The 26232-nt window shown below is 38.9% G+C and overlaps 2 protein-coding genes across 2 annotated transcripts; one reads left to right on the plus strand and one right to left on the minus strand.

Annotated features, from left to right (window-relative positions):
- The first annotated feature begins 1416 nt into the window (after positions 1-1416).
- Positions 1417-7341, plus strand: LOC124269369 (ankyrin repeat domain-containing protein 29-like). Its single transcript, XM_046704386.1, has 5 exons — positions 1417-1443; positions 3394-3539; positions 5090-5103; positions 5286-5324; positions 5652-7341. Exons 1-5 carry the CDS (start codon positions 1417-1419, stop codon positions 6962-6964), a joined length of 1539 nt encoding a protein of 512 aa, XP_046560342.1. The 3' UTR covers positions 6965-7341.
- Positions 7342-12235: 4894 nt separating this feature from the next.
- On the minus strand, positions 12236-14414 carry LOC124269367 (scavenger receptor class F member 1-like). The gene is made up of 2 exons (XM_046704384.1): positions 12748-14414; positions 12236-12441 (listed from the first exon to the last, which is right to left on the minus strand). Exon 1 carries the CDS (start codon positions 14094-14096, stop codon positions 13101-13103), a length of 996 nt encoding a protein of 331 aa, XP_046560340.1. The 5' UTR covers positions 14097-14414; the 3' UTR covers positions 12236-12441; positions 12748-13100.
- Positions 14415-26232: the final 11818 nt, after the last annotated feature.

Here is a 26232-nt window from a genome sequence, read left to right on the forward strand (position 1 = left end):
TGGGTCGTAGTTCAACTGACTTGTTCACCCGCGACTAAGTTAAGTTTCCGTGACAGTCTATGGTGCAACACGAGAGATGTGCATTGCTAGTGTGATGTGTCTCATATTCCACATGGTGGTAATGCAATTTACTGCATGTACAGATTATGACTTGTATCAAATTCTGTATTGGTCAGGCTCTGATCTATTCTTCGGAGGGGTAGCCTGATCGGAGGGAATATTTCTATAGGCGGTGTAAAACCATTCTCACTCATTCACTCACTCTTACACAGTATGAGGTAGCTCAATAACAAAGATAATTTTGCAACCAATAAATAGTTCAATGTACCTTAGAAACAGATCAGTTCAATGTACCTTAGAAACAGATCAGTTCAATGTACCTTAGAAACAGATGAGTTCAATGTAGCTTGTGCCCTTAAGATGTGGACCTAACTGATTGAGACATGAGCCTATAATCATCGTCGCCGAAATAGTGAGAAACATTTTGATAAGATTTCTTTATTTGGTCACACAAACATCCACGCGACATCCTTTAGCTGATTAAGAAATATCATTATAAGATGATGTTTTAATTCCCTTAACCATACGTATTTGAAACTGTGTATTACAGAGGAGCGTTTACATGAGTAACAACATCTCCATAAACTGCTCCTGGATATATTCATTTTCGTGTCCATCAATATGGATACACTTTAGGCATGCGAAATTAAATTTACATTCGCATTGATATCAATTCTTCAATTTGAAATTCAAATTACAATGAAGTATTTGGACTGCTTTCCACTAAATTAATCTCTTCGGGGGCCAAAGCACAATTTTACAGAATGTGCCTATTAAACTGTATTAATCTGTTGAACACACTGAGGAATGACATTTGTTGCCGAGAGTTGTAACCCGTATTTATCGAATCAATGTAAAGACGTAATAGCATTGCAATTGTAATGCAGACATCATGCATAGAGCAGTTTGCAGTTGCATGACTAATATACGCTACGCTATGTGTATACACTTTATGGACGTCATATTTGATGTCTCTGTTGATGACAAACGAATCATGATTGACAGACCATGTACAAGAAGGACGTCTTGTGTATATTCTATACAACTACACCATGTCACTACACTACGACATGCCTGTTCTATGAAACATGCTCTTCACAAGTTATTGTGTTGCAGCAGCGCTTGTAACATTGAATTACATTTTGCTTGCTTCTCCCTGTTTCAGATATTTCATTGTAGAATAAAGGTGCCAATAAACACTGAACTGACAGGGATAGTACACATAGAATATCACATGTGTATTAGCCCACGTTTCTATATTGAACTAGATTCAGTACTGAAAATGGGACAATTATTTAACTTTGATCTGACACACATAACTCTCATGTTTAAAGATAGCTCTTGTGTTCGGATTAAATGCAGTCCTTGGACATTCAGCGACAGGTCAGAATACAGAATGTAGTGACACTTGATTGTGGCTTGAATGGTATATGAATATTTATAAGTCTCTTTGTGTGCTTCAGTTGACTGTAAATGCCCGTTAGATTCAAACTAAATAAAATACTTAGGGAACACGAAAAATGTGCACGTGAGAGTCGATCTGATGTGATGGTTGTACAAGATGTCATACAACAGGAATGACTGGGGTTTTTTCTCTATTGACGACGTACTAACCATTAGTTTGTATGTCATTGCGTCATCTGTGTAGTCAAGGTGTCGACTGAGGGGTGTATAATGTCGTCCCTGTCTCTATGTTTGGAGTGGGCTGGGTCTTCTATACATCTATATGTCGCATCTGTGTTTGAGATATTTTATTGTCTGTTAATTCACGCATATGTGTTAAAGGTTACACTGATCAATACATAGATAGCAATAGAGGTAGCATGTAAGTTTACACGCAGCACACCGAGACGGCGAAGGCACAATGAGAGGAGAGGCACATATCAGTCACCTCTGAAAGGTATTTGATATTAAGCACAACTGACGTGATCAGAAAAGAAAAGTGGATGTGAATTTGGGCATCTTGGAGCGAAACTTGGTAAGTAGTCATACATGGTTATCCCTTTTGATATTTTAAAATAAATACAATACAGACCTTTTACTGATAGGTTGAACTTAACGCTGGTGAGAAGTATTTCAAGTTCGTTGTGGGATAGTCTGGGGCTGGGATGTTCGTGTGAAGATTCAGGTTACTCGAGCCTTGATGTATATGAAGGTCATTGTTGGTGTCATCCACTGTGACAGAACACTTTCATTTTGTGCTTACTCCATGAATTTGGATCTGCGTGTCAGTATTTGCACCATATAATCTATAAACTATATTAAAATGTATATGACCAGATAAGCTTCTCATTACATTCCTCTTATATGTAGTATGCTTGTTGTTCAAACAAGCTATATTCTGGCCAGTGGCCTGACAGACAAAACAGTGATTGATAGCATGAGCAACGCTACAGCCATTCACGCCATCCACTCTACCCACCCGACCAACTTGCACAATCGATTCTGATTCTAGCAGAGATTTCTTATGGATGTTGAAAGTGTTTGCCGTTTCTATCATGAGGACAAACATTGATAAAACCTTATACGTGGTGATCTGAAGTGTGATTTACCTACTGAAGAGTACACAGTGTCCGATGACAAAACGGTTTTTGTAACATTTGTGACTCTTGTGCTTATTCATCTTTCTTCACAACCGCCTTCGGAGAGCAGAAGGTGGCAGGTTCGATCCATACCAGAAGACGTAATTGTTGGTCCCTGCCTGGCGCTTGGCATTAATGGGTTCATCAAGGACTGGTCTGCTCGGAGTCAGTATAATGTGTGGTATTTGAGGGGCATGGTATCTCAGTGAGCTAGCACTATAAAACCAGTTCAAGTCTGGGCAGCCACACATACACACGCATGCACGTCGTGAAATGAGCGAAATATTCTTAAGTGCGACGTTAGACCTCACCTCACCTCACCTCACCATTACCTCACCTCACCTCACCTCACCATTACACAGTTACAGTTATTAATACAGATCACCTTATTTCAGGTGACCATCATGAATTCTCAATACGGGGAAAAGTGGATATTTGTGATAGTTGCTTTTATTTCCAGTAAGTACTTTTGATGGTTTCTTGTACATATAGTTGTGATTGCTTCTAGTAAGTACTTTTGACTGATTCATGTACTTACAGTAACCTTTGTATCAATTGTATTGTGTGAGTGCATATCGTAGATACCTCTATGAGAGTTATGCTGTCATTTATCATGTGGGTTATCATCAGGATGTGTTGCGGAGAGATTTTGTGTATGTGTTAGATTATAGCCAAATATATACATAGTCTTGGATGTTCATATACCAGTACACTGTTTTTTTCTTTGACAAACGCACATCCTATACTCTAGGTGTTTCCGTATACGGTGAAGAAGAATGTGAGCCAGGGAGATATGGAGACGGATGTCATCTTGACTGTCCTCCAAACTGTCATATTCGTCCACAGAACTCCCTGCACTGTGACAAAGAAAACGGACGATGCTATGAAGGATGCAATGTGGGTTTCTATGGAGATCAGTGTGATCAAGCCTGTAGCACCAAGTGCAAGCAACACACCTGTACACAAGTCAACGGGCACTGCACTTGGGGCTGCATTGATAATCACATCGGGGACTTTTGTGAGATTAACCCAGGTATTATGACGACAACGCACAAGACGAACATACTATTACACAGCTAACGATAAGTTAAATGTTAACGTAATGCGAACAATAAATAAGTTGTGAATTTCATTTTCACTGCCATCGTATTATAATTTTGAAAAGTATAGATAAGGTAAAGTTAAATAGGAATAGAACGTGCATAACTATAAGGTGTGGATCAGATATATTGCAACTGGTTAACTGCCATCAAAACTTTTCTGTACAGCGCCACCTTTAGCTTTTTCCCATGTTGATCTTCAGTAACACATGCTTGTCGTAAGAGGTGACTAACGGGATCTGGTGGTCAGGCTCACTGACTTGGTTGGAACATGTCACCTTATCCCATTTGCGTAGATCGATGCTCATGCTGTTGATCACTGAATTGTCTGGTCCAGAGTCGATTATCTACAGACCGCCACCATATAGCTGGAAAATCTCTTAGTGCCGCGTAAAACGAAACTCACTCACTCACTCCCATGTACACATTCTCTGACTCTGATCCTCATGTGCAGGTAAAACCAATGTCGGTCCTACCATCGATAATAATACAACCCTTACCACGACAACCCTTACCACGACACTGGCACAGACAGACAGTACAAGCTCTGAGAATGATATCCAAGTCATCATACCAGTTGTTATCGTCGCATTACTTGTCATTGTTGGCTCTGTCAGCATAGTCGTTATCCTAATAAGGTAGGTGCTGCTGTCACAAACAATTAAAAAAAGTCCATAATTTGATATGATTCAAAATATGATTTTCAAAAGAGAATGTTCCATGTAAACTAGTGCATCTGATTAAATAAATTGAAAGTAAGATTTGCTACTACAACCATGATATTGTACTACATATTCATATGATTCATATGTATACGATATAGCATTTGGCAGTTATTGTATTGTTATTTCTTCTAACACATTTGAATTCCTGAGCAAACCGCACTGCTTAAATCACGCATAAATACATTTAGGAGTATTTTATGCATTTGCAGCCAATAATGCTTAACCGGTATAATGTGGTTTAAACATATGACATTGATCATCCTCCATGTTTTTATATACATGCAAGGACGTGTTTGAATGGAATAATCCAACCCAAGACCTGGCATCACATATATTGCTCAGCAACATGGCAGTAATTGTGCTGCCAGGTGACCACTTACACATAAGTAAAACGTTTCTGGTCATCTGGTTCAATATGACTTATCCCCATTTGTAATGTAGCACACTTATTCAATTCCTAAATAGAGATTCTCCGAGCTTGTGGCGTGTAATAACCAGTTCATACATTGTGCAATCCTTGGAGTGATTACTACGATCTCTTGCTGAACGTTACACCAAGACACAATGAAGTGTCAATATCCAATAGAGATCCCTCGTTTAACTCTAGCTTTGTTATTTACAGACGTAGAAAGAAGGGTAAGTATTGCATAAAAGGCTCGGAACAGTTTATAAATCAACACAATCAGCCACGAGAATGTCTTGTGTATGCTCGTCGTGGCTTTTGTTTAGTCTATATTACAATTCTACATGTGAATAAAAATGACCTGCTTCAAGCTAAATGTGCATAGAATATCTGGTTTCCTTTCATGTCTCTTCAGGTATGGATGATGCGGAAGTTGGGCAGAGATTAATCTCAGGTACGAAAAAAGGCGTTATCAATATCATTATCAAACTCCGCTTCTATTTCTACTCCACCTATGGTATCTATTACAATGCCAATCTTCTTTCCATAATAAATTTCGGCTTCGTTGTTTGCGTTTTCCACACAACACCAATCACCACCCCAAAAACGACGTTTATCATCAGTTTAAATATCCGTTAGCAATTCTGTGTATAATATGAATATTTACAAAAGATGTCTATGGTTTCCAACAGCTGGACAACTATTCATAGTTTTATATGCTTCTTTTTACTTTATTATACAATTATTTCTGAATATTTTTGAAGCTTGTTGTTTCTTTCAGCTACAAATCTGGATGACAGTCGCCAAGAAGACAACATCCTGCATAAAGCCTGCAGAAAAGGGACCCTCGCTCAAGTCAGACAAATTTTATCTCATGAACTGGTGGACATAAACAGCAGAGGAAGGTGTGGCTGGACACCAGTCAGGATAGCAGCTGAGGGGGGACGCCGGGAACTAGTTGACCTTCTTGTGAGACAAGGGTGCGACTTGTCACTGACAGATGATGACGGTAACACTGTCCTTCACGTGGCTTCTATCAAAGGACATTTGAAGATAGTGAGATATATTCTGTCAAAGAAAACAGTTGATGTAAACATTACAGGACACTGTAACAGGACAGCAGTGATGGCGGCAGCAAGGTTTGGACATCGGAAAGTGTTTGACGTACTTGTGAGGAACGGAAGTAATCTTTCAACTGTTGATTCAGATGCAAACAACATCCTTCACATCGCCTGTATTGGAGGACATGTGAAGATAGTGAAATATATCCTCACCAATGTCCAAGTTGACATTAACAGCAAGGGGTACAACGGGATGACACCTGTGATGCTTGCTTCAAACTTTGGGCACCAAAGTGTCTTTCAGCTTCTCATCAAGAAGAAATGCGTCTTGCGAATAATAAATGAAAACGGTATGAATATCCTTCATGTCGCATGTGCAGGAAACAATGTTGAAATTGTTAAGTATATCCTCAAAGAAAACATTGCTTCTATTAACAGTAGAGACAATACTGGAAAGACACCAGTCATGCTTGCAGCAGAGTGTGGACATACAGACGTTTTTAAGCTGCTTCTAAATAACCAGTGTGACACACAAGTCTATGAAGATGGAAACACCATCCTTCATACAAGTTGTGCCCTGGGCCATGTGGACATAGTAAAGTGTATTCTGACACAGGGTCTTATTCATATTGACAGTTGTGGACAAAACCAGATGACACCTGTAATGCTTGCAGCAAAGAATGGACAAAGAAACACATTTGATTTACTTGTGAATAACAAATGTGACATGAAAAAATGTGACACAAACGGAAACACCGTCCTTCACATGGCCTGTATGGGAGGAAATGAGGACATTGTTCAAGCTGTCCTGTCAAAGAAACTTGTTGACATCAATAATAGAGGACAGTCTCAGAGGACGCCAGCAATGGTGGCGGCCGCATGTGGACACAAGGACGTGTTTGACTTAATCGAAAGGAGTGGAGCCGACCTGACTCTTACTGACTGTAATGGTTTTGGAGTCCTCCAACTGATCTGCATGTACGGACACTTACACCTGGTGGAACATCTTAAAAAAAAGATTGCAGTTAGTTAATTTGGTCAATTTGAACAGTACAGTGCATGAAAAGTCTGTTGAGGTGTGGTATCAGCATATAACACAAAGTTGCGACTTGCATGCTCCAGTGTTCTTTCAAAGAAATCATCATACAGGAATCATGAACACGGTGCTTGATAGTTGTAGTGACCAGTGGTAGTTTGAGCAGTAATGACCAAATGAAAACTTAATGTGCCAACAATATATATGATGCGCTGTAGTATGTTCAACGTGAGCTGTTTTTTTGTTTTTTTCAAGTCACTTACAAATCTAGACATAATACAGTCTCAGTAGTAGTTAAGTCCACTTGTACAACGTACATTTCCGATCATTAAAAATCCGCAATTCTGCACATAATAAACGCATTGTTAGATGGAGTATTAGTAGATGGTCACTTGAGGTTTCTTCAAAGCCTGCAATAGCATACTTACGCCCTGCGTCAGGAAACAAACAAACACGTATGTTCCACGCAAATTGTTACACAGGCGTGTTCGGGAAGGACAAGGTTGCCAATATCGCCAACACTGACTTTCAATGAACCAGTGATTTCACTTCCACAGTTAGCTTGCATTTTAGGGCAAAAGAAATCTGTTCTGGTCTGGTTCTACAGTCAATAATTCTTGTGTATTCTTATGTCATACAACCTACAGGAAGTACCTGTTCTGTTCTCTCTATCACTCAAGCCATCATAATGGACAAAGCACCCCCCGGACACCGGGTGTTCGGTGATGGATCCCAAGCCGTGTCATTACCAAAAGACCTTAATACAGCAACTGTTGTTTCCCTGCCTGGCGCTCGGCCAAGATTCAGTATCAATGTTAAACTGGGGCATGGTATCTCAGTGGAACTAGCGCTATAACCGGAATTAGTCAGGACAAGTACAAGCAGTCACATACATGTGTATTCTTTATGAATTAACCCAATTTCACCTCAACTCATTTGTAGGCCAAAAGAACATTTTCAATAACACTGCTACAACGTGCGTGTTAACAATAATTTTGTCATGACCGATTTGCAACTATATTCACAGATTGGATTTCAAATGGAGTTTACTAATTTGTGTATGTTTCAGTAGTTCAACCATGCGTAATAGTAATGTTTATCGGGGCGGTGGGGTAGCCTGGTGGTTAAAGCGTTCGCTCGTCACGCCGAAGGCCCGGGTTCGATTCCCCACATGTGTATAATTTGTGAAGCCCATTTCTGGTGTCCCCCGCCGTGATATTGCTGGAATATTGCTAAAAACGCCGTAACACCATACTCAGACAATCAGTCAGTACTGTTTATCATCACTTCTGCGAAGGTAGCCATCATTCACTCGTTTGAAATAAAAGTACATGTGTTTCATATAAAAATGTAAATATTTAGGTTTTACGTTATATTTATAACAACATCTCTTTAGTCTTTATCACGAAGTTTCAGAGCTAATTCTAATCTAGGCGAAGGGACGGGAACTAGCTTTCAAACATCGTAATAAAGAATAAAAATAAATTGTCGTCCATAAAACATCTCTTCTATTTATCATGGCACAAATACAGTAAGGCGCATGCGACGCACTTAAGACACCAGGGGGTGATGGGCAAATATTGGCCCAGTTGAGCTAGCGTTACTGTTTGATCCTGATCGGGTCAGTGGCGTCTCTCCACCAACACATTCTACGAAGACAGGCCACGGCAGTAGAGCAGTGTTATCCTGTCCAAAGTAGGTTACAGCAGCATGGGCGCGGGCATTATCATGCTACAACGTTGTTCTGTATAATCATTTGCACTAAGCGACGAACATGATCTTGAACGATGTCACACATTTTGTTTACGCCTGCTGCCCCATTCATGAAATTGCCTTGACCGATCAATGTAGACTGCAATGGGCACGAACTGTACGTCGGTGGCACTTTACAGATGAAAGTCAGTTCGGTCGGTTCAGAAACGATGGCAGTGTTCGAGGTTTTCGAGGAGAGCGACTGGGTTCAAGAAGTTCAAGAAATTTATCCGTTCGATGGAGGAGGCGTCATGTTATTGGGCGGCATTTGTGGCCGGAGAGCAACAAGACTACCATCCGCGGAAATCTGAATGCCCAGCGATACATGATGAAGTGTTGAGACCTCTTTTGGTGCCTTTTATTCGACAACAGTTAAGAGAAGGAATTTTTCAGCACGACAACGCAAGACAGGATTTTTAAATATTATGCACAACGTGAACGTTAGTTTAACGTATTGCATTGGTCGTGTTCTCCAGACATGAACCCCAATGAACATCTCTGGGATTATCTTGATCGTTAACTGAGACCGCATGTACCACCAGCGAACCGACAGACGACGACAATGACGAGACGTCTCTTGACGTGTGTGGATGCCCGAGGTGGTCCAACTCGCTACACATGACGTGTCCACTGACTTTTGTTTCATTATGATATTTTTTTATTCAACTCTGATTTTTATAATTTTTATTTTTGACCCCTTGACTTTTTCTTAATTAACTGCAGCAAGTGTAAGACCAGCATTAAAATGAATTTTCTGTCAAATTAATGGAAATTATTTCTGTTTGCGAAATGGTTATTCGCCATGGTTTCAATTCTTTGATCAAGTGAAGTCGGTGATAACTTTCTTTTGCCGGTAGTTTATGTTAATTCAAAAAATTCAGTTTATCATTTTCTTTCCAATACATTTCTCGAAATGCAAATGTACTGGTATGTACCGGAAGTTTCACCTCGTGGAATTTTGCCCTTAAACCTGAAACAATAATTTTGTTTATTAACGTTTATGTGTCCTGATTTCCCTGTTTTTTCTTTTCAGGACAGTAGTCTCTTTTGTGACTTCAAGTGCTCATGTGAGAGGGTAGTTACTCTCGAGTTACCCACACCTGTTGTGGATCTTTGAGTGCTTTTCCAACCATATTTAATGCTATAACTGTTTTGATGCTGATGCTGATCCTGACGTGGATGCTACTGGGGTTGATGATGGATCTGGTCAGTGTCGCTGATATGTTGCTGGCAATATATTGTTGTATGAGGACCGTTTGATGGATACATGTTTAGTAAGGAATTATGTAAAGTCTGAACAAGAACCTTTGAGGTCCTCTAATGCGTGGTATTCATTTGCAATGCTGACAATGAAGAACTTGGTGCATCACAATTTTCCAAGCACAATGAACAACGAAACATAAGTGTATGTTTTAAGATGTGTTTTATATGTTTTATGCTTTAAGAGAAATTTGAGATTACAAGAAAAATAAAACAAAAAAGCAGCAAGTAAATGAAATCTCTAAAAGCTGCTGGAGCGTTGGATGTAAGAGGTTGGAGACCATAACTACAAAGTGTACTATTACTGCAGCTGCTAGATTCAGAGGAAACGATTGCGGAAGAAGTTTATCCTAAAAACCAGTGAAATGACCTGTGAAAATGTTCGATTCAAAATGGCCGTCACATCACATAACATATTACGACCATGAACAGAAGATCATCAGCAATCAGTACGATGCAGCTTATGCTTTACATTTCTACTTTAAATACGAGAAACATCATACACAGGTCATGCGAAATGTTTTATGACAACTGATGTTGGCTCAGAAGAATGTCTCAATATAGCGGCCATCCAAGACATATCTGGACATTGTTTGGTTGGTTAGTTTGAACAGTTCCAATGGTGTGGAGATTGCTTTCAGTGAATTATTTATGAAGTATCTGCAATTTCGTCATTTCACATTATATCAATTGCTGATGACATTTGGAAGGATTTTGGTAGTCAGTTGTAGAATTGTACTTGTGACGTATTTAAAAAATGTAGGGCCAGACTAATCTGCATAAAACTTTTTGTATCAAATGATATGTGTGGTGTTATTGAAATAAACATTGAATCCTTTGTGCTATATTTATCTCTTTAAAGTTCCCAGCTTATGAAAACACATGGACATAAATCAAATTGGAGACACGCATAACGAACTTTCCAGGAGTAAACGAAGTAGAGGCGACTAACGGGGTCGGGAGGTCAGGCCGCTGACTTGGTTGACACATGTTCCCAATTGCGCAGATCGATGCTCCTGTTGTTGATCACTGGATTGTTTGGTCCAGACTCGGTTAGTTACAGATCGCCGCTATATAGCTGGAATATTGCTGAGTGCGGCGTAAAACGCAACTCACTCCCTCACTCACTTAAAGGACAATCAATTTTTTCAGGAGGGAAATATTATATGAAAACAGAAATTATCGAAGAGAGTGCACTTTATATAGTAATATATTGTATATATATAAACAGTAATGCAGACAAATGTTATAAAATACGCTGTAAAACGATACTGTCTGTACAACAAATGAACAAATAACTTCAAGGTAGCTTTCATTCCCCCTTATCCATCTTGTTTCAAGGAAAAACTAAATAATCGCGTTTTACTGATACAGATTCTAATATCAAGTACATGGGCGCAAAATCATTTATTGCACGCCTCGTGTTGTATGCAAAGCCGAAATGTCCATTGTAATTACAAGAATAATAATTCACGTTCCGAAATGGAAACTTTGAACATTATATCTATTGCAATATTATGCGAGTCTGTAGACATAACCTAATCTAATGTTTATTTTCCAATGTTTCAAGAAACTGTTATATGTATCCTAAAGTTCCAGTGTTCACATACTGTAGGTCTCACATTTGGGAAATAGAAACAAACCCAAAACAATAAGCATACAAAACACAAAACAACATAAACAAATATAGTGATATGAAATAAAAGGTGGTGCCTTACTACTCTTAGTAGTACACAACACGAACGTGCATTTGAGTGATAGAAACAAGCGTCAAGCTATATACAAAAGTTCCATTTCACCACATCATTGAATGACGACAGACGCCAGGTTCAGTTTAATGGTCATCATATCATTGCACCCCTTTGTTCATCAGATGATATCAAGACGATAAGGATCTGACATTTGAAAGTCAAACAAAACGAACTGGCCTTAAACTTGAACGCTGCTTATAAAACTAAGTTTCGTCATGGGGTATATACTTTCAAATTTATGAGTCAGTCCCAGTTTCCCTTTGGCTGCTATCTTCAGTTGGTGTGATGTATGTAACAACGGTTCTCGGCTCATCCACAAAAACGTCTCTAAGTGAGTGAGTGTATGACTGGTAACCACTCGCTGAACTGCGTGAAATGTCATCACTGTTGTCTCCAGTGTTCAGTGCATCTGGGAAGTTATCCGCCAAAACAGGAAGTGCTGAAGCACCACAATTGTCCTCAGTATTATGTTTCCCGGGAATGTAATCAACTGAAACAGGATCTGCTTCCTCTGCTCGTCCTTGTTGCTGTCCTTGCGGCTGAGACACTTCATCGTAATCTTCTTCCTCTGCCCGTCTTTGTTGCTGTCCTTGCGGGTGAGATGCTTCATCGTAATCGTCTATTTCCCAGTATCGATGTAATGTGTAATATTCTAATCTCTCCTCTTGCCTTGATCCCTCTGTGTGCATCGACTCAACTCCGTCCTGGGCCCTGGAAATGTACACGTGAGTGTTATATGTGGTTAGTACTTTCACTACAGTGTTTCGGGTACATGTTATGATCTGTAGACATGCGCTAATTAGTTCTTTTTCTCTCAAAATCAGCTTATGGAAACATTTAATACATTAGTTCACATGGTAGAGCCGTACAGGCAAACTCTCATTTGACTCGTAATTTGAACAGCTGTTGAAACCATGATAATGCAAGTGGAAACTGTTCAACGTTGAACATAGTCCCTTTCTATTCGATATTACAGTTGGACTTTTGCGCCAAATGCCAGTTAGGTTTTGCACAAACCTGTTTGCTGCGGGTCTTTTGCAATGGACAAATAGAATTGTAACAACGATTCCGCAGATCAAAATCACCAATGAAGTTGATGTTCCAATTATTGCACCAGTGATGGAACTCTGGTCTGAAACTATAAAAACAACAACCCAAAAACAAAACAAATTAAGAAGAACGAAATGCTTTTCATCCATTCATGATACCGACCGAATCCGTGCTCGCATTATTATAGAGCTAATAATAAACTGTGTGCATTCCACTCTCATCACAGATGGTACTCTAGGGTTGGTTATATAACTGCAGCGTCTCAAGTAGGAAAGGGTATCCACAAACCCCACAGCTATAGCATCACATATAAAGGGCACTCAATGATCTGCAATCTCGGGGTTGTGGATAGGGGAGTATCCAATCACATGAGCACTTGACGTTACAAAAGTGACCACTCTCTTAAAATAAAACTCCGGAGTTTTTCCCCTGATTATGCATAATTCATAGCTCTCATCATGGATGTAATGCAACAGGCACCCGCCACTCAAACGAATTGCACACAGAATATTTGCGTTTGGTTCCGGGCACCATAATCCCTTAATGGAGCAACGACCCAAAACACCCAGCCATGTGATAGTACATTTACTGAATTTCTTGAAATACAGACTGACAGTAAATTTCGAATGACTTCTCCTGTGAACCGGTGTGGAGATTCTGCAGCTCGTCTTCAAGTCTGCGAACAGGAATCTTGAAGGGGATTGGATCAAGATGTATATATATATATTTTTTAATATTCTAATTATACCTTCACCTCCGGCACAAATCCCAGTACTTTGATGACAGGCGCCTCCCGGACAATGGGTGCAGGATTCCTTACATAACTGTCCATGATATCCACGGAAACATCCAGTGTCACAGGAACCGTTTGTGGGGTGACATGTGTGATTGAAACAGGTTTCAGAACAAGGCTTACAGTCATCTCCATAGTAACCAGGTAAACATCCCTCAACACAAGAAACAGTTTCATTGCAACCCATACAATTCGGGTTGCACTTTACTTTAGACGAACAGCTAGGCCCAAACCCATCCACACAGCCATTGATACACTCTCCGCTCTGTCTGTGACATTCAGAAATGCAGACGTTGGAACTGGTACTTGTCAAACTGTTATTGGCAGCAGGGTAAGCTTGGCAGTTCTTGCTGCATCTCTTGGAGCATTTGTGTCCATATAGTCCAGGTGCGCACGTCTGTACACAGTCAATTGTTGAACAGTTTTCACACGAAAATTGACAGTCTTGGCCTGAATACGGATCAAGGCACTCATCGCATCTGCCTGTTATCCTGTTGCAAGACCGACATCTGTGTGAACACATCTTGCAGTTTGACCCATAGTATAAGTCGGGGCACCCAGGAACACACGGTGAGTTAAGATGACAGAATTGCCCATCACATCCTTGGGGACATTTCGTACAGTTTCCTGATGGACTTGGACACGGGATATTGCATTGGGTACCGTAGAAACCAGGAACACAACCTTGAGAGCATATTGGAACGCCATTTAGATCTTGACTACATTTCCTGTGTTTGCAATTCTTACTGCAGCGTGATTTGCATTTGAGGTCGAAATACCCAGGGTGGCAATCTGTGAAGCAGTATTTTGTTGAACTGGAACAGTTTGAACAGTGCTGCCCATCCAAGCAAATGTCCGCTGTAACAAATAGGATTAAATGTGATCGTGAATGACATGACCATCGAAATGTAACGGCAATGCAATTTCCGAGTCACGTCCTAGGATTCAAACCAACCACCGTCTTATCCGAAGTCGGATGCCTTGTCCACATGACCAAAGGGGTTAACCTCGTTATCACTTTCACGGCAGTGACATGTACGTATACTACGCCATCAGTATATCGTCGCCTGAAAACCAGAGTGTTCTAAGTCCACTTTTGACAAAATTAGAGTTAGTATGCTCAGGGTAGATTTTAGAGCATAATCTGTTACTCTAGCAACTGTTTACAGTGCTATCCAGCTTTGAAAGTGTTTTTTCAAACAGAAACTTCGTTCTATCTCCATGAAAATCACATGTTGTTAATTTTCGAGTGTTCTAAGTTGTCAATTGACCAATGGGCAAGCACAATTTGATCACGTGACATTGAGATTTACCAATTTTGAAGTGATTGTGATCATTGAAATGGAACATTTTAACTCTGTTCTTATTTCTGCTATATCTAATTAAATATAGTGAAAGAAAAACAGGTTTAAACGACAAAACTACAACCTGGTAAAAAGGAAATAACAATCAAATATCGATATAATAATAACAAAACTGAGTTTTAGCTGTGTTTTTTGACACTTAGAACACTTTGGTTTTGAGAAAAATCACCATTTTCTTTGGTCAAGTGTTCTATCTCCAATCATTTTTCGTGAATTTCTTATTTATTTCAATAGATTGAGCATATAATTTGATATCTTCTGATCCTGTTTAACATGCCACATGCCTGTGCAAAATTTGAAAGAATTCGATTGAAAAGTGAAGAAGATATTGTTGTCCTAAACTTCAAGATCGAATTTCTCGAAAATAGGTTTTTGTGACTTAGTACACTCTGGTTTTCAGGCGACGAAATGATACACGATGAAGCATTATCTTGTGTTCTTATAACAAAATACCAATTGTAATTCTACAGTTACCTTGTGTTGACAAAAGCGTCAGCGCTGCAGTCAGGGCCACCTGAATGTCCATCGCTTTCCTGAAATGGCCATAAATCATACATTAAAGTTAATCTAAAACATGTATTAAATTCCTTTGTTTATCCTAAGTTAAGTGATATAAGTTAACTGCTTAATAACAATACAATAAAGTTGGGAATGATGGGGTTTTGTTCAAATATATAACTTACCTATCCTCAGAAATACGCGTCAGCTGTAGGATCAGTTGCGGGAGGGGAGACTAATGAAAACATGAGTGTCTGGCTTTGCCTGCAGCATTGAACTATCACACTAAACGAAGGTCAGAGTTCATAGAAACAGTTTCAACTTCCCAACTACACCCTCTGTGCGCTATGTGAATACTCAGGGAAAATGTTGATGTCACGGACATCTCTCATAAATTATACCTCAGATGTAGTCTCATTCCAGTGACACCTTAATTCACGGTCGCCAGAGACGTTTCTTTCCTTTAATATTTCAAAATGACAAACTAAGTTTTACCAGTGATATTATGGTAGTTATACAGTCCTTAAGTATAACTATATTTATTATTAATGTAATGCTTTCTTTCGGCACAACATGGTTGTATATCGTACACAAGCGCATTCGTTCACAGAGATGACTGCATCTCACTTTAAATACAAAAACATTAATTACGTTAGGCTCAGGGGGGTCCTCCTCATGAGGCGTTCCTGTGGATCGGATGTTAATTACATTATCATCATTGCACAACAACACTGGACGATGGTTATGTTCACACTGTCCAGGATAGGAACATACGGGTACTTCATTTGCGAATCGAATTGTCACAGCAGCATTTTGAGTTATTCGTTATCGTTTACGAGAAGCTGTACTTCGAGATGGAATTGTGGCCCTGATTACGTGGACGTCGACGGATCCAGCTAAGAAATGCCAATGATCCAGTGGTGTGATAACGTTCGATTCCGGAATCTACAAAACTGTATGGTTCAATGACAATTTTGTTTTGCCCAGAAACGTGTCGCCAAGGTTGACCAATGTGGTGCTGGGAGTGTCATGCTGTTGGGACCTAAATCCCATACGCAGTGTGTTTGTGCGCGCGCGTGTGTGTGTGGCGTTTGGATGGATTGAAGTGTGGGTGTGTATATACATGGTACTGTCTGTGTGTATGTATGTGTGTGTATGTGTGTATATGTATGTGTATGTCTATGTGCGAGTGTATGTGTGTGTCTATGTGCGAGTGTATGTGGGTATGTGTGCATATGTGTGTAAAGGCTGGATATTTTGTCCTAGTCTTTTGCACAAGTAACTCAATATCCTGACCTTTACCAGCTATCTGATAGGGTTCTGGGGCTCAAGGCACTGGTGCCATGGTCTCCATAGCAACAGTTTTTTAGCCAATCCCCAGGGGCTATGTTGTCACATGACAGGGGCAAGAGGGAGCGTGGGACGCCCAAGCCTGAAATCTTCCTCTTTCTGCCTGCACTGTCGAGGTGACAACAAGCCAACTTGTTTTTTAGGTAAGAACCCCAGTTTGCTTCCATATGGCAACTGGGTCTTCTGTATTAAATTCCAATGCATAGTTATGTTGTTAGCAGGATAAGTAATTATCTGCGGCTTTTAAATTAATGCATTATTTAATTTGATAAATCACAATTAAAATAATTGTTGGGTCACTGTCATCAATTATTCTTGCTGTGCCAAACTGGCGAAAGGTCACTCATCTGTGACTGTCCAAACGATGCACTCGATGGCAGAATAAATGACATGTACTCATTGTAATATATTTTCATCTAAAATTCATTTTAGTAAAGTACTTTGTGTGTTTAGCATTAATTTGCTTATTTGACCTACCAGTCAAATCTGTCTCTAGCTCATTGCTCAATTCAAAATTCCATTTATTTACAACTTGTTGCTGCTAACAACAGAACTCTTTTGCCATTTTAATCTAAATTAAAAAGTGGCTGTATCACTGTCCCGGTTTCCAAACCATGTGCTCAGTTAGAGTATCACGGTGTCAGCTGGAACCAATTAGTGGCGGTCATGCTCACTGACCAGTGCTGACCTCTCCACTGAGCAGCACACAGCCTGGGCTGTCTTCGGCTCTCCTCGGCATTCTCCGGCTCCCGTCCGGCTCCATTACAAAATGGCTGCACCGGATGTAAACAAAACTAGGGTCCGTCGTCTGCTTCATGGTTTTCTTAACATAGCATTGACTACCGGTACCATGCAACTATATCAATCATATTTTAGTATGTTTCCCCACTTGATGTGAAAGTGAAGTCACAGTTTATCCAATAATAATATAATGTATTATATTATATGGCCAATAATACACCTACAAATTGTAGTAATATAAATCATGTAATATCCGTTTATTACATATTATCAATTTATTTACTATAATTAGGTGTTTATCCTGGGTAGCCCCAAGTGGTGTACCTACTGGGTGTATTGACATTCTGTTGGAGCTAGCCTCATATTGACTAGTATGATCATCCAACAGGCAGTCATACCCCATTTCCTTTAGCCACATGTGTCGTACAGGCCAGGTGTCCTGTCGTGGTTATTGTTTATATCAATCAAACCGGTTTTCATATATTCCAAATGTGTTGGGTATAGATATTGCCCCACTTTGTGTATATATATGTATTTTTATACTTCCCATTGGCCATTAAAGTTATTGTGACTTTCACCTCACCTCAGGTGGGGCCCCATGTAAATCCTCTGATAGGAGGGGTGTGACGATTCTTTTGGGTCATATAATTAAAGTTATTTATGTAAATACTCTTTGGGGTTGTGTGCTCATATATGCACACATACTTTTGTTCCAATATTGTGTTTATATATTCTCTAATAATATTGTTTCCCCTAATAAGTATTGTCGTCACATCCTATATATCAGTGGGATTATTATTTATTTTTTCATTATTGTATCTGTAAAATGGCTCTTTCTGCCTGCACTGTCGAGGTGACAACAAGCCAGCTTGTTTTTTAGGTTTCACCTGGACTGTGCAGTCGGAACTTGCACCTCTGTAAACCAAGACCCTTTTATTTCAATACATATTATTACTGTCTTTTTGTGTTGTGTCATCTTTGACTGGAGCACTTCGCGCAATAGACACACTTGCCCATCCCTTTTACCGTGAGACGTAATTGTTACGCAACCACCGCAATTACCCAAGTCTTACATGTGTATGTGTATGTGTGTGTGTATGTGCGAGTGTATGTGGGTATGTGTGTATATGTATGTGTATGTGTGTGTCCATGTGCGAGTGTATGTGGGTATGTGTGCATATATGTGTATATGTATGAGTATGTGTGTGTCCATGTGCGAGTGTATGTGGGTATATGTGCACATATGTGTTCCTGCGATAGGAGTAGAACAAATATCTGAATATTATCATGACAAATTATTTGCTGAAAGCAGATTCCATTTTAAAGTTCGATTATATCATTATTGTGTGTTTACGAATCACTATTACGAATCATATTTAGGAATGCTCCTTAATGGTGATGTGGGACAGATCAGAAATACGCTACCAGAGGGGAGAATTATAGAATTTAAGTGGTGTTCATGCGTTCAGGCGTGTAACTATACAGTGAATTCCGGTCATAGATATGACGAACATATCGAACATAGGGCTCCCTACTCTTTGAACTGTCCCATTCATCATTTTGACCTGGAAATACCTACCCAGCGAGAATATTTGAAATTTGAGTCACATCGTGTGGTCTAACTCTTCGATGTATTACTCATAACGTGTTTAAAGTGTGAGTCCATGTTTACATCACCCGACCTATCAACATATGAGTTTTTAGTGTATGAATCAACAACATCTGGGGGTTAGCATCACCGTGTTTCATATTCCTTTTACGGCTACGAGTGTTACTGTGTCCTGCTATTGCGGATGTAATGACTGGTAGTTGAATACGCCCCATGTTAAAATTCATTGATATATGCTGCACGAAGCCAATTATATTATTACGTTTTCATTTCTATTTTACCCAGTTTTTCTACAAGATGAAACTTAATCACTCTTTGAGTAAATTCATTGCCAAAGTGTTGGGGTGAACTGTACAAGGGCTGCTCAATACATAGAAACGTGCAGTGCTGGGAATGCAAGTCCATGTTTTATGTTTGAGAGAAGCTATGATGTCCAATATCAATAGATTTCATTTCTTATCATTTATCTCAACAAAAGCGACAAATACATCACATAGACCTGAGAAACCACTGCTGAAAAACACGGAATGTTAGAGACAATATCATGAGAATTTCATGATTTCTTGAAATTCTATATGCATGATTACATCTACGTTAGGTGGAACATTTGTAGAAAGTAATACTTTAAGTTTACTCTTGTGACATATGCTATTTTTGAGATTATACATTCTCAGTAAAGTACCGGCTCTAGTGCTTTTGTCAGGTTAGAGCCTGAACCGGGGTTCAAATCCACCAACAGGCACCTAATCGCTAGCACACGATGTCAGCAATCTAACCCACTCAGCATCTTGAAGTGTACTGTTGATATTTTGAATAAAAGCGACAATTTCTTTTTCATAATATCAATGGTTATCATTTTCATATTTTACAATCATCAGTAATTTGTACAATATCCTATATGTCTTTTCATCACATTTACGTGTTATTTCATTTTGTGCAGATCTGCGTGGATATAGAAAACAAACACTGAAACTGGGCACATTTCTCTGTATATGGCCATTAGAAACTGAAGGAAGACCATACACTGACGCCTTTAATTCAACAACAGAGAATTCACGAGTATGTGTTCCATCGATATTAAGATTTGTTTATACTCAACTTCACTTTCATGAAAATACAGGATGTTTCACAATATATAAGATATTATATATGAGTTTAAAACAATGTGTCGATTCGTCAAAAATGGGCCAATAGAAAAGATGAACCTGTAGAATGAATATCAGAGTTGGTTAAGTCAGTGCGTGATGTTGTCATTGGTAGAATACACACACTGAAAAAGAGGAAACAGAATTGGAATAAACCTATTCTGTCCCAGCCAGCTGTCATCCAAAGTCTGGCTGTCCTGAAAAGTTTGTAATTATTCCCACTCACAAGGCCTTAAATAACATAACCATTATATGTAAACATTGTTACATAAATTGTTTGATCAAAGAGCTTGGCATACGTGACATATCAAATAATGCCACATGTACGGCCAGTATGTTAACTGAGGAAGAAATATGCCTAAACCATTCAACGATGCTGTCAACGTTTGGCTTGACCTTGGAACCTGAAGACATGCCAATTTCTCCTTTGCACTGGATTCCAAAGCTACATAAAAATCCGTACACATTGAGAGATATTGCTGGATCCAGTGGTAATGTAGCACAAAATCCCTGTCTCAAAGATTAACCATATGACTTAATACTAAAGGAAAGCCTTTCTCGATGCTAACAGAACGTATTTGAGATAAGCGGAATTAACACCACTTCGATTCTCAAAGACTTTGCTGACATTTTTACAATCTCAAAAACGGAAAAATGAAAAATCTCGTGGTGAACGAAGACACAGATACATATCTGTCTTCAGAGGTTCAGGACAATTTGTCAGAAATGAAAGCAAATTTCATATGAAGTTTACCGAGAAAACAAAATGTAAAATGCTGGACTTTCTCATTGATAGCATCTTTGTTCAATTTTGGAGTAAAACGTGTCGCCAAGAAGTAAGCATCCCCATGCTTGCTGATCTGTTTCTGTATGCATATGAATCAGAACTTCTGCTTGGGCTGGCAAAATGAAAACAAGGTAATTTGGCCACGATTTCTAACTTACGTTTCCGGTACATCGGTACATCTAATATCGTCCAATAACCATCAAATAGCCAATTTCCTTCCACAGACTTACCCACATGAACTTAAAATTAAGGATACAAGTCAGACCGCCTCAACTGTTTCATATTTAGATGTATGTATGCAGATTCAGATTTCAACTTTCCAATAGTCAACTTATGTCGAGCAATATTCCAACAACTCCAGCCTTTGGTGTTTATGCTCACAAGTTGTTGGATCAGGGTTACAATATTCAAGGTCTCAGTAAAGCGATATGGCTGAAATACTGCAGATGTGACTTTACATTTTAACTCACTCACTCACTCACTCTCAGTAAAGCTTTCAAGAAGTTTTATGGTAGACACGTGGGGGGTAGATGTCCAAATCTGATGCATCAGTGACAAACCTCCCTATGCAATTCCCAATTTTGACACCATACGTCCCCGAATTATTTCAGGTGAACAATTGACTAAACATTGCATATGTTTATGACGGGTGCCACATGTAGGGCAGGATACGCTCATCTTTTTGCGAACACCTGGTATTATCGCTATTTCATAGAGATTCATAAACACATACTTTGTCATCGTATCTCATGGTGACAATTGCTGGATTGTCTGGTCCAAACTCGATTTGTTTACAAACAGCATCACACAGTTGAAATGCGGCTGAAACAAATATTTGCTCCTGATATAGCCAAAAATGTACAATCGACTCTGCTTTTAGCAGAGATTCTATTTGAATGTGGAAAGGGTTTTGTCGCTTCTGTTTACATTAACTAAGCAAAAGCGTTAAGGGTGGAATTTCAAAAAGTGTAACGCGTACGTAAGAACTGATCGAATAAACATTATCATTTGATAGTTTACAATAGTCAATGACATAGTGCTGGTGCAAATGTTAGGCTGTCTGCTAATGTATGATATGATCGGCTATTTATATAACACGCTGTAAATACGTACATATGACTCAAACAGTATTAGTGCTACCCATAGACGAACCAGCTGCTGTATATTTGATATATAATCTATAACTACAACATTAAAAGTATGATGTTTATCGTCAATACGTCGAATTACACAATTGCTGATAATCAGATGTACTTACGAAATAATACAAATAAATATGCACCCATGAGTAAATACTGGTGGCGCTACACACTTAAATAGAGACGCTTGATATGGACATTCTTTTAAAATATCTTCAAACGTAATGAGGATAAAATAGATTCAAATAAGCAAATGTCATTACAAGAATGCCCCTGAATTGATTTTCAAACGCACACTTTTAGTTTAACATTTGAAATATCAATAAAATGGAACTATTATATGTCAGCAACAATGAACAAAATGTTCCTTTTACTCATGCGGGAAATATTTATTTCTGATTTCTTTCTTGAAAATAGATTAACACTTGCTCTCCGGCAAATGATCGGTATGTGAAAGGAGATTTATGTTTCCTTATAGTTTGATGAAGCGGTACACGTAATGACTTTGCCGGGTTTAACCGCGACTTTGTCCCGGGAGGGTCCCTACACAAGTGACATATTCAGAGTGATGTGAAGATGTAGGAATAATTCCCATTTCCGACTATAATATCTGAACCTCTCTGCACATTCGCCACACATCATGGTCACATTCACAGTTCGCGAGAATCACAACCAACGAGGTGTAATCTGTATACAGACAGCAGTGCGGGAAAATACGGGGAAGTTGCAACCTTTGCAGATTGTGTTTGATTATGACATGTGCAGTTGTTAAGCTGTCAAACTGCTCACAGACGTATTCAATAATCGTAACAGGTGTTTTCAAGTCATAATCAGGCATGTGATAATGAATAGAATTGCCTCTTTTATATATCGGTCCCATAAATGACTGATGGTGCTCTAGTTAACACTGAGGTGACGTGCAGTGGCAAACTGAAGTGTCAGTGTTTCGATCTACAACAGTGTGTCGCGGCGGATCGACACTCTTTCATTGAGGTAAAAAATTACAATTACAATCTATATACAAAACGACTTAAAACAATGAAACCCATAGGTGATTTTGAGAAAATAAAGTCATGTAGATGCGGCAAAAACAATACAAATATTCTATTTCAGTCCCAAACGTCATCTTTGTGTGACTGTAAACAGTTTCAGCGCCAAAACGCGTCAATTATTGTTCCCCCCTGTTCTAGATGCATTTGCAGAAATATTCGCCAAAACGGCACCAAGAAAACGTGCAAAGCAAATTCCACTATAATTTTACTTCGATCACTATCAAACGATACCTTTAAGACCGTTTCCTGCAAACCAATTCCGCCCAAGATCGCCCGAGAAGCGGCCATCCAAGAGTTTCCACCCAAGTCCGGAACCACTACATCAGGGTTGCTCACTCACATCATCGTCTTGTCCCCTCCCTGGAGACTGCACAACGCATCCCTGGTTTGAGAAGAAACTGTCCGGAATCGATTGCGTGAAGTAGGGATTCGACCAAGAAGACCAGTTGTGGCCCCTGTTTTGAGAGATTTTACCGGTGGAGTCGCTTGCGGTGATGTCGTAGAGTCCGAAACTGGAACTTTTTCCATCACAAGGGATAAATATTTCTGTGTCAAAACAATTAAATATATTTTTCAAACGTAAATTATCATTAAATATTTGGTTTTTTTAAAGGAATTGAATTATTAGATCAACTTTGAACGATATGTTTTGTAAATAGATGAATGTTATTTTATTTTGAATAGTAGCATAAATTAACAACTGTGATTGTAAGTGGCTTTATCCTCAAAGGGGATTAGAGTATCGTAAAATTATTGTCCTCCTGAGAGGTCCCAAAACATTCAAAGTCAATTGTCTCAACCATGCTTTTTCATCGTAGAATACTTGATTTTTCTTTACATTATGGCTCAAGTTTCCTACCATATGCATCGCAAGCGGCTGAAGGGATGGTGTAAATCTAAGTAGGGTTCATGCAGGTAGCAAAGGTACTGTAAGTCCCCATGGTCCCTGGTATGGTGATCTACCTTCAGTTGTTGGCGAAATATACATAGCCTGGTTTTGTATTGTATTGTCATTTATAGTTAAAATATTTAGATTTAATTACTAGTTTCAAATTTATATCTGTGATAATCCAGTTGTCTTACTGTCCTTCGTTGACAGGTTTTTACAAATTTGCATTTAATCACTATAAATCTTGATGTGACTTAAAATCTTAACTCACTCCGGAACTGGCTTGGAACCTTAGAGCAGGGGCTTGTGTAATTCCGTGGGAATTACATGTTAATTGTTGGAACCAATGCTATTAATAATCACTATTGTGTATGGATTCAGAAAAAGAAATGATTCCATTTTTTTCTGTTTGTTATAAGTGTTATTGTGGGGTGGTTGAATACTAGTGTGAGTTCCCAATATTGCTTGCGACACCATTTCGAGACAAATATATTTTCATAAACTTATCAGAACATAGTTAGGTAGCATATCAAAAGGTAGCGTATGATGCATGATATAGAAATAACCATACAATATGCTTCATTTAATAAACTAACATGGCACAATTAAGTAGTAATAATAGTATCCATGTTAGGTTAATGTGACTATCATGTATCAGTCTCAGTGTCAAATCGGGCCTACCAGTATTCAGTTCAAAGTTTTTCGGTTTAAAGGCCATAGACCCAAGTACAAAACTCACAAAATAATAATTATAGTGACAATGGTTAGGTATATCGTTTAACCTTTCTCGTGCCAATATTCCCATATGGGAACATGTCATAAAAAGCTTTGTAATGGTTTTCATGTGTGAAATAAATTAATAATGATTTAACTATATTGATCTTAATGCTGCGTTTACACTAGGCCACGATTAGGCCACGTTGGCCACGGTTCGAATTTTGTTTAATATTTTGCCACGATTAGCCGATAGTTTTAACTATCGTTTCAGAACGTGGTACTGCGTAGTAGAGTGTGGGAATCGGAAAAAATCGTATAAGAGCGTTAGAAAGCGTGAAAAAGCGCAATGGGGCGTGTTGGGATGATCGTGATACATCGTAATAAATAGTAAGAGAAGCTAGTTCCCATTGTCCCACGATTCTAACAAGATCTATTGCGATTCTATAAAGATCTATTGCGATTCTATAAAGATCTATTACGATATTATTAAGATCTCCTACTCTGTGTCACGTAAACAATCTATCGTGATCTTATACGATTCAATGCATTTCTAGGAACTTTTTAACAACTCTGTACTACAAATAATGTCCACCATCTATCGCGATCTATTACGCCCCCTTGTGCTGTGACATGTTCTTCTGCATTTGGTGTGTTTTCCTATAAAGTACGTCATGCTGCCAGGCGAAATTCATTGTGACCCAACCGCATCACACTATTTTATCGTAATTTTCATTGAAGAATATAGGGCAAGGGCTAAGGAAAGGGCTACGGATAGGTTACTCATGCTGTCCGAGAATCGTGTTACAATCATGTTTAATCGCCCTTCTTTGTCTAAACAGAAGGTAACGAAAGGTAGCAGATCGTTATGAACGTCTCACAACGTACGAAATCGCAACAGATCGTATATTCAAATCGTGATGGTCGTAAAAAGTCGCTTCAGATCCTCAAATATTTGCAACAAATCTTCATTGAAGCGTAACTGATCATAAGATTGAGAAACATATCCTATCAGGGCGTATGAAACCGTAAAAGAGCGTCAACAAAGGGAAAAATATACAAAATGTTCCACGATTATGACGATCTCCTACGAATTTTTTTGGTTGGCGTCCAATTGGCATAATTGTGGCCTCGTGTAAACGCAGCATAAGATAATTGCCAATGTTCTAACATTTCTGAATTCTATTTTGAAGTTTTTTTAAAAGAATTGACGAAGGTTCAAAATGCCCTGAAAACGGTCTGTAGAAATATTGACAAATACAGTTGCATTATTTTCACATGTCCTTATGAACAAACATACGCAGGATCATCGTTAAAATCAAACCATTACATAAACTGCATTAATAGAAAAGAAAAAACACACGAATGATC

The sequence above is a fragment of the Haliotis rubra genome, unplaced genomic scaffold (genome assembly GCF_003918875.1).
Source record: "Haliotis rubra isolate DU_JTF1 unplaced genomic scaffold, ASM391887v1 Scf1442, whole genome shotgun sequence".
NCBI lineage: Eukaryota > Metazoa > Mollusca > Gastropoda > Lepetellida > Haliotidae > Haliotis > Haliotis rubra.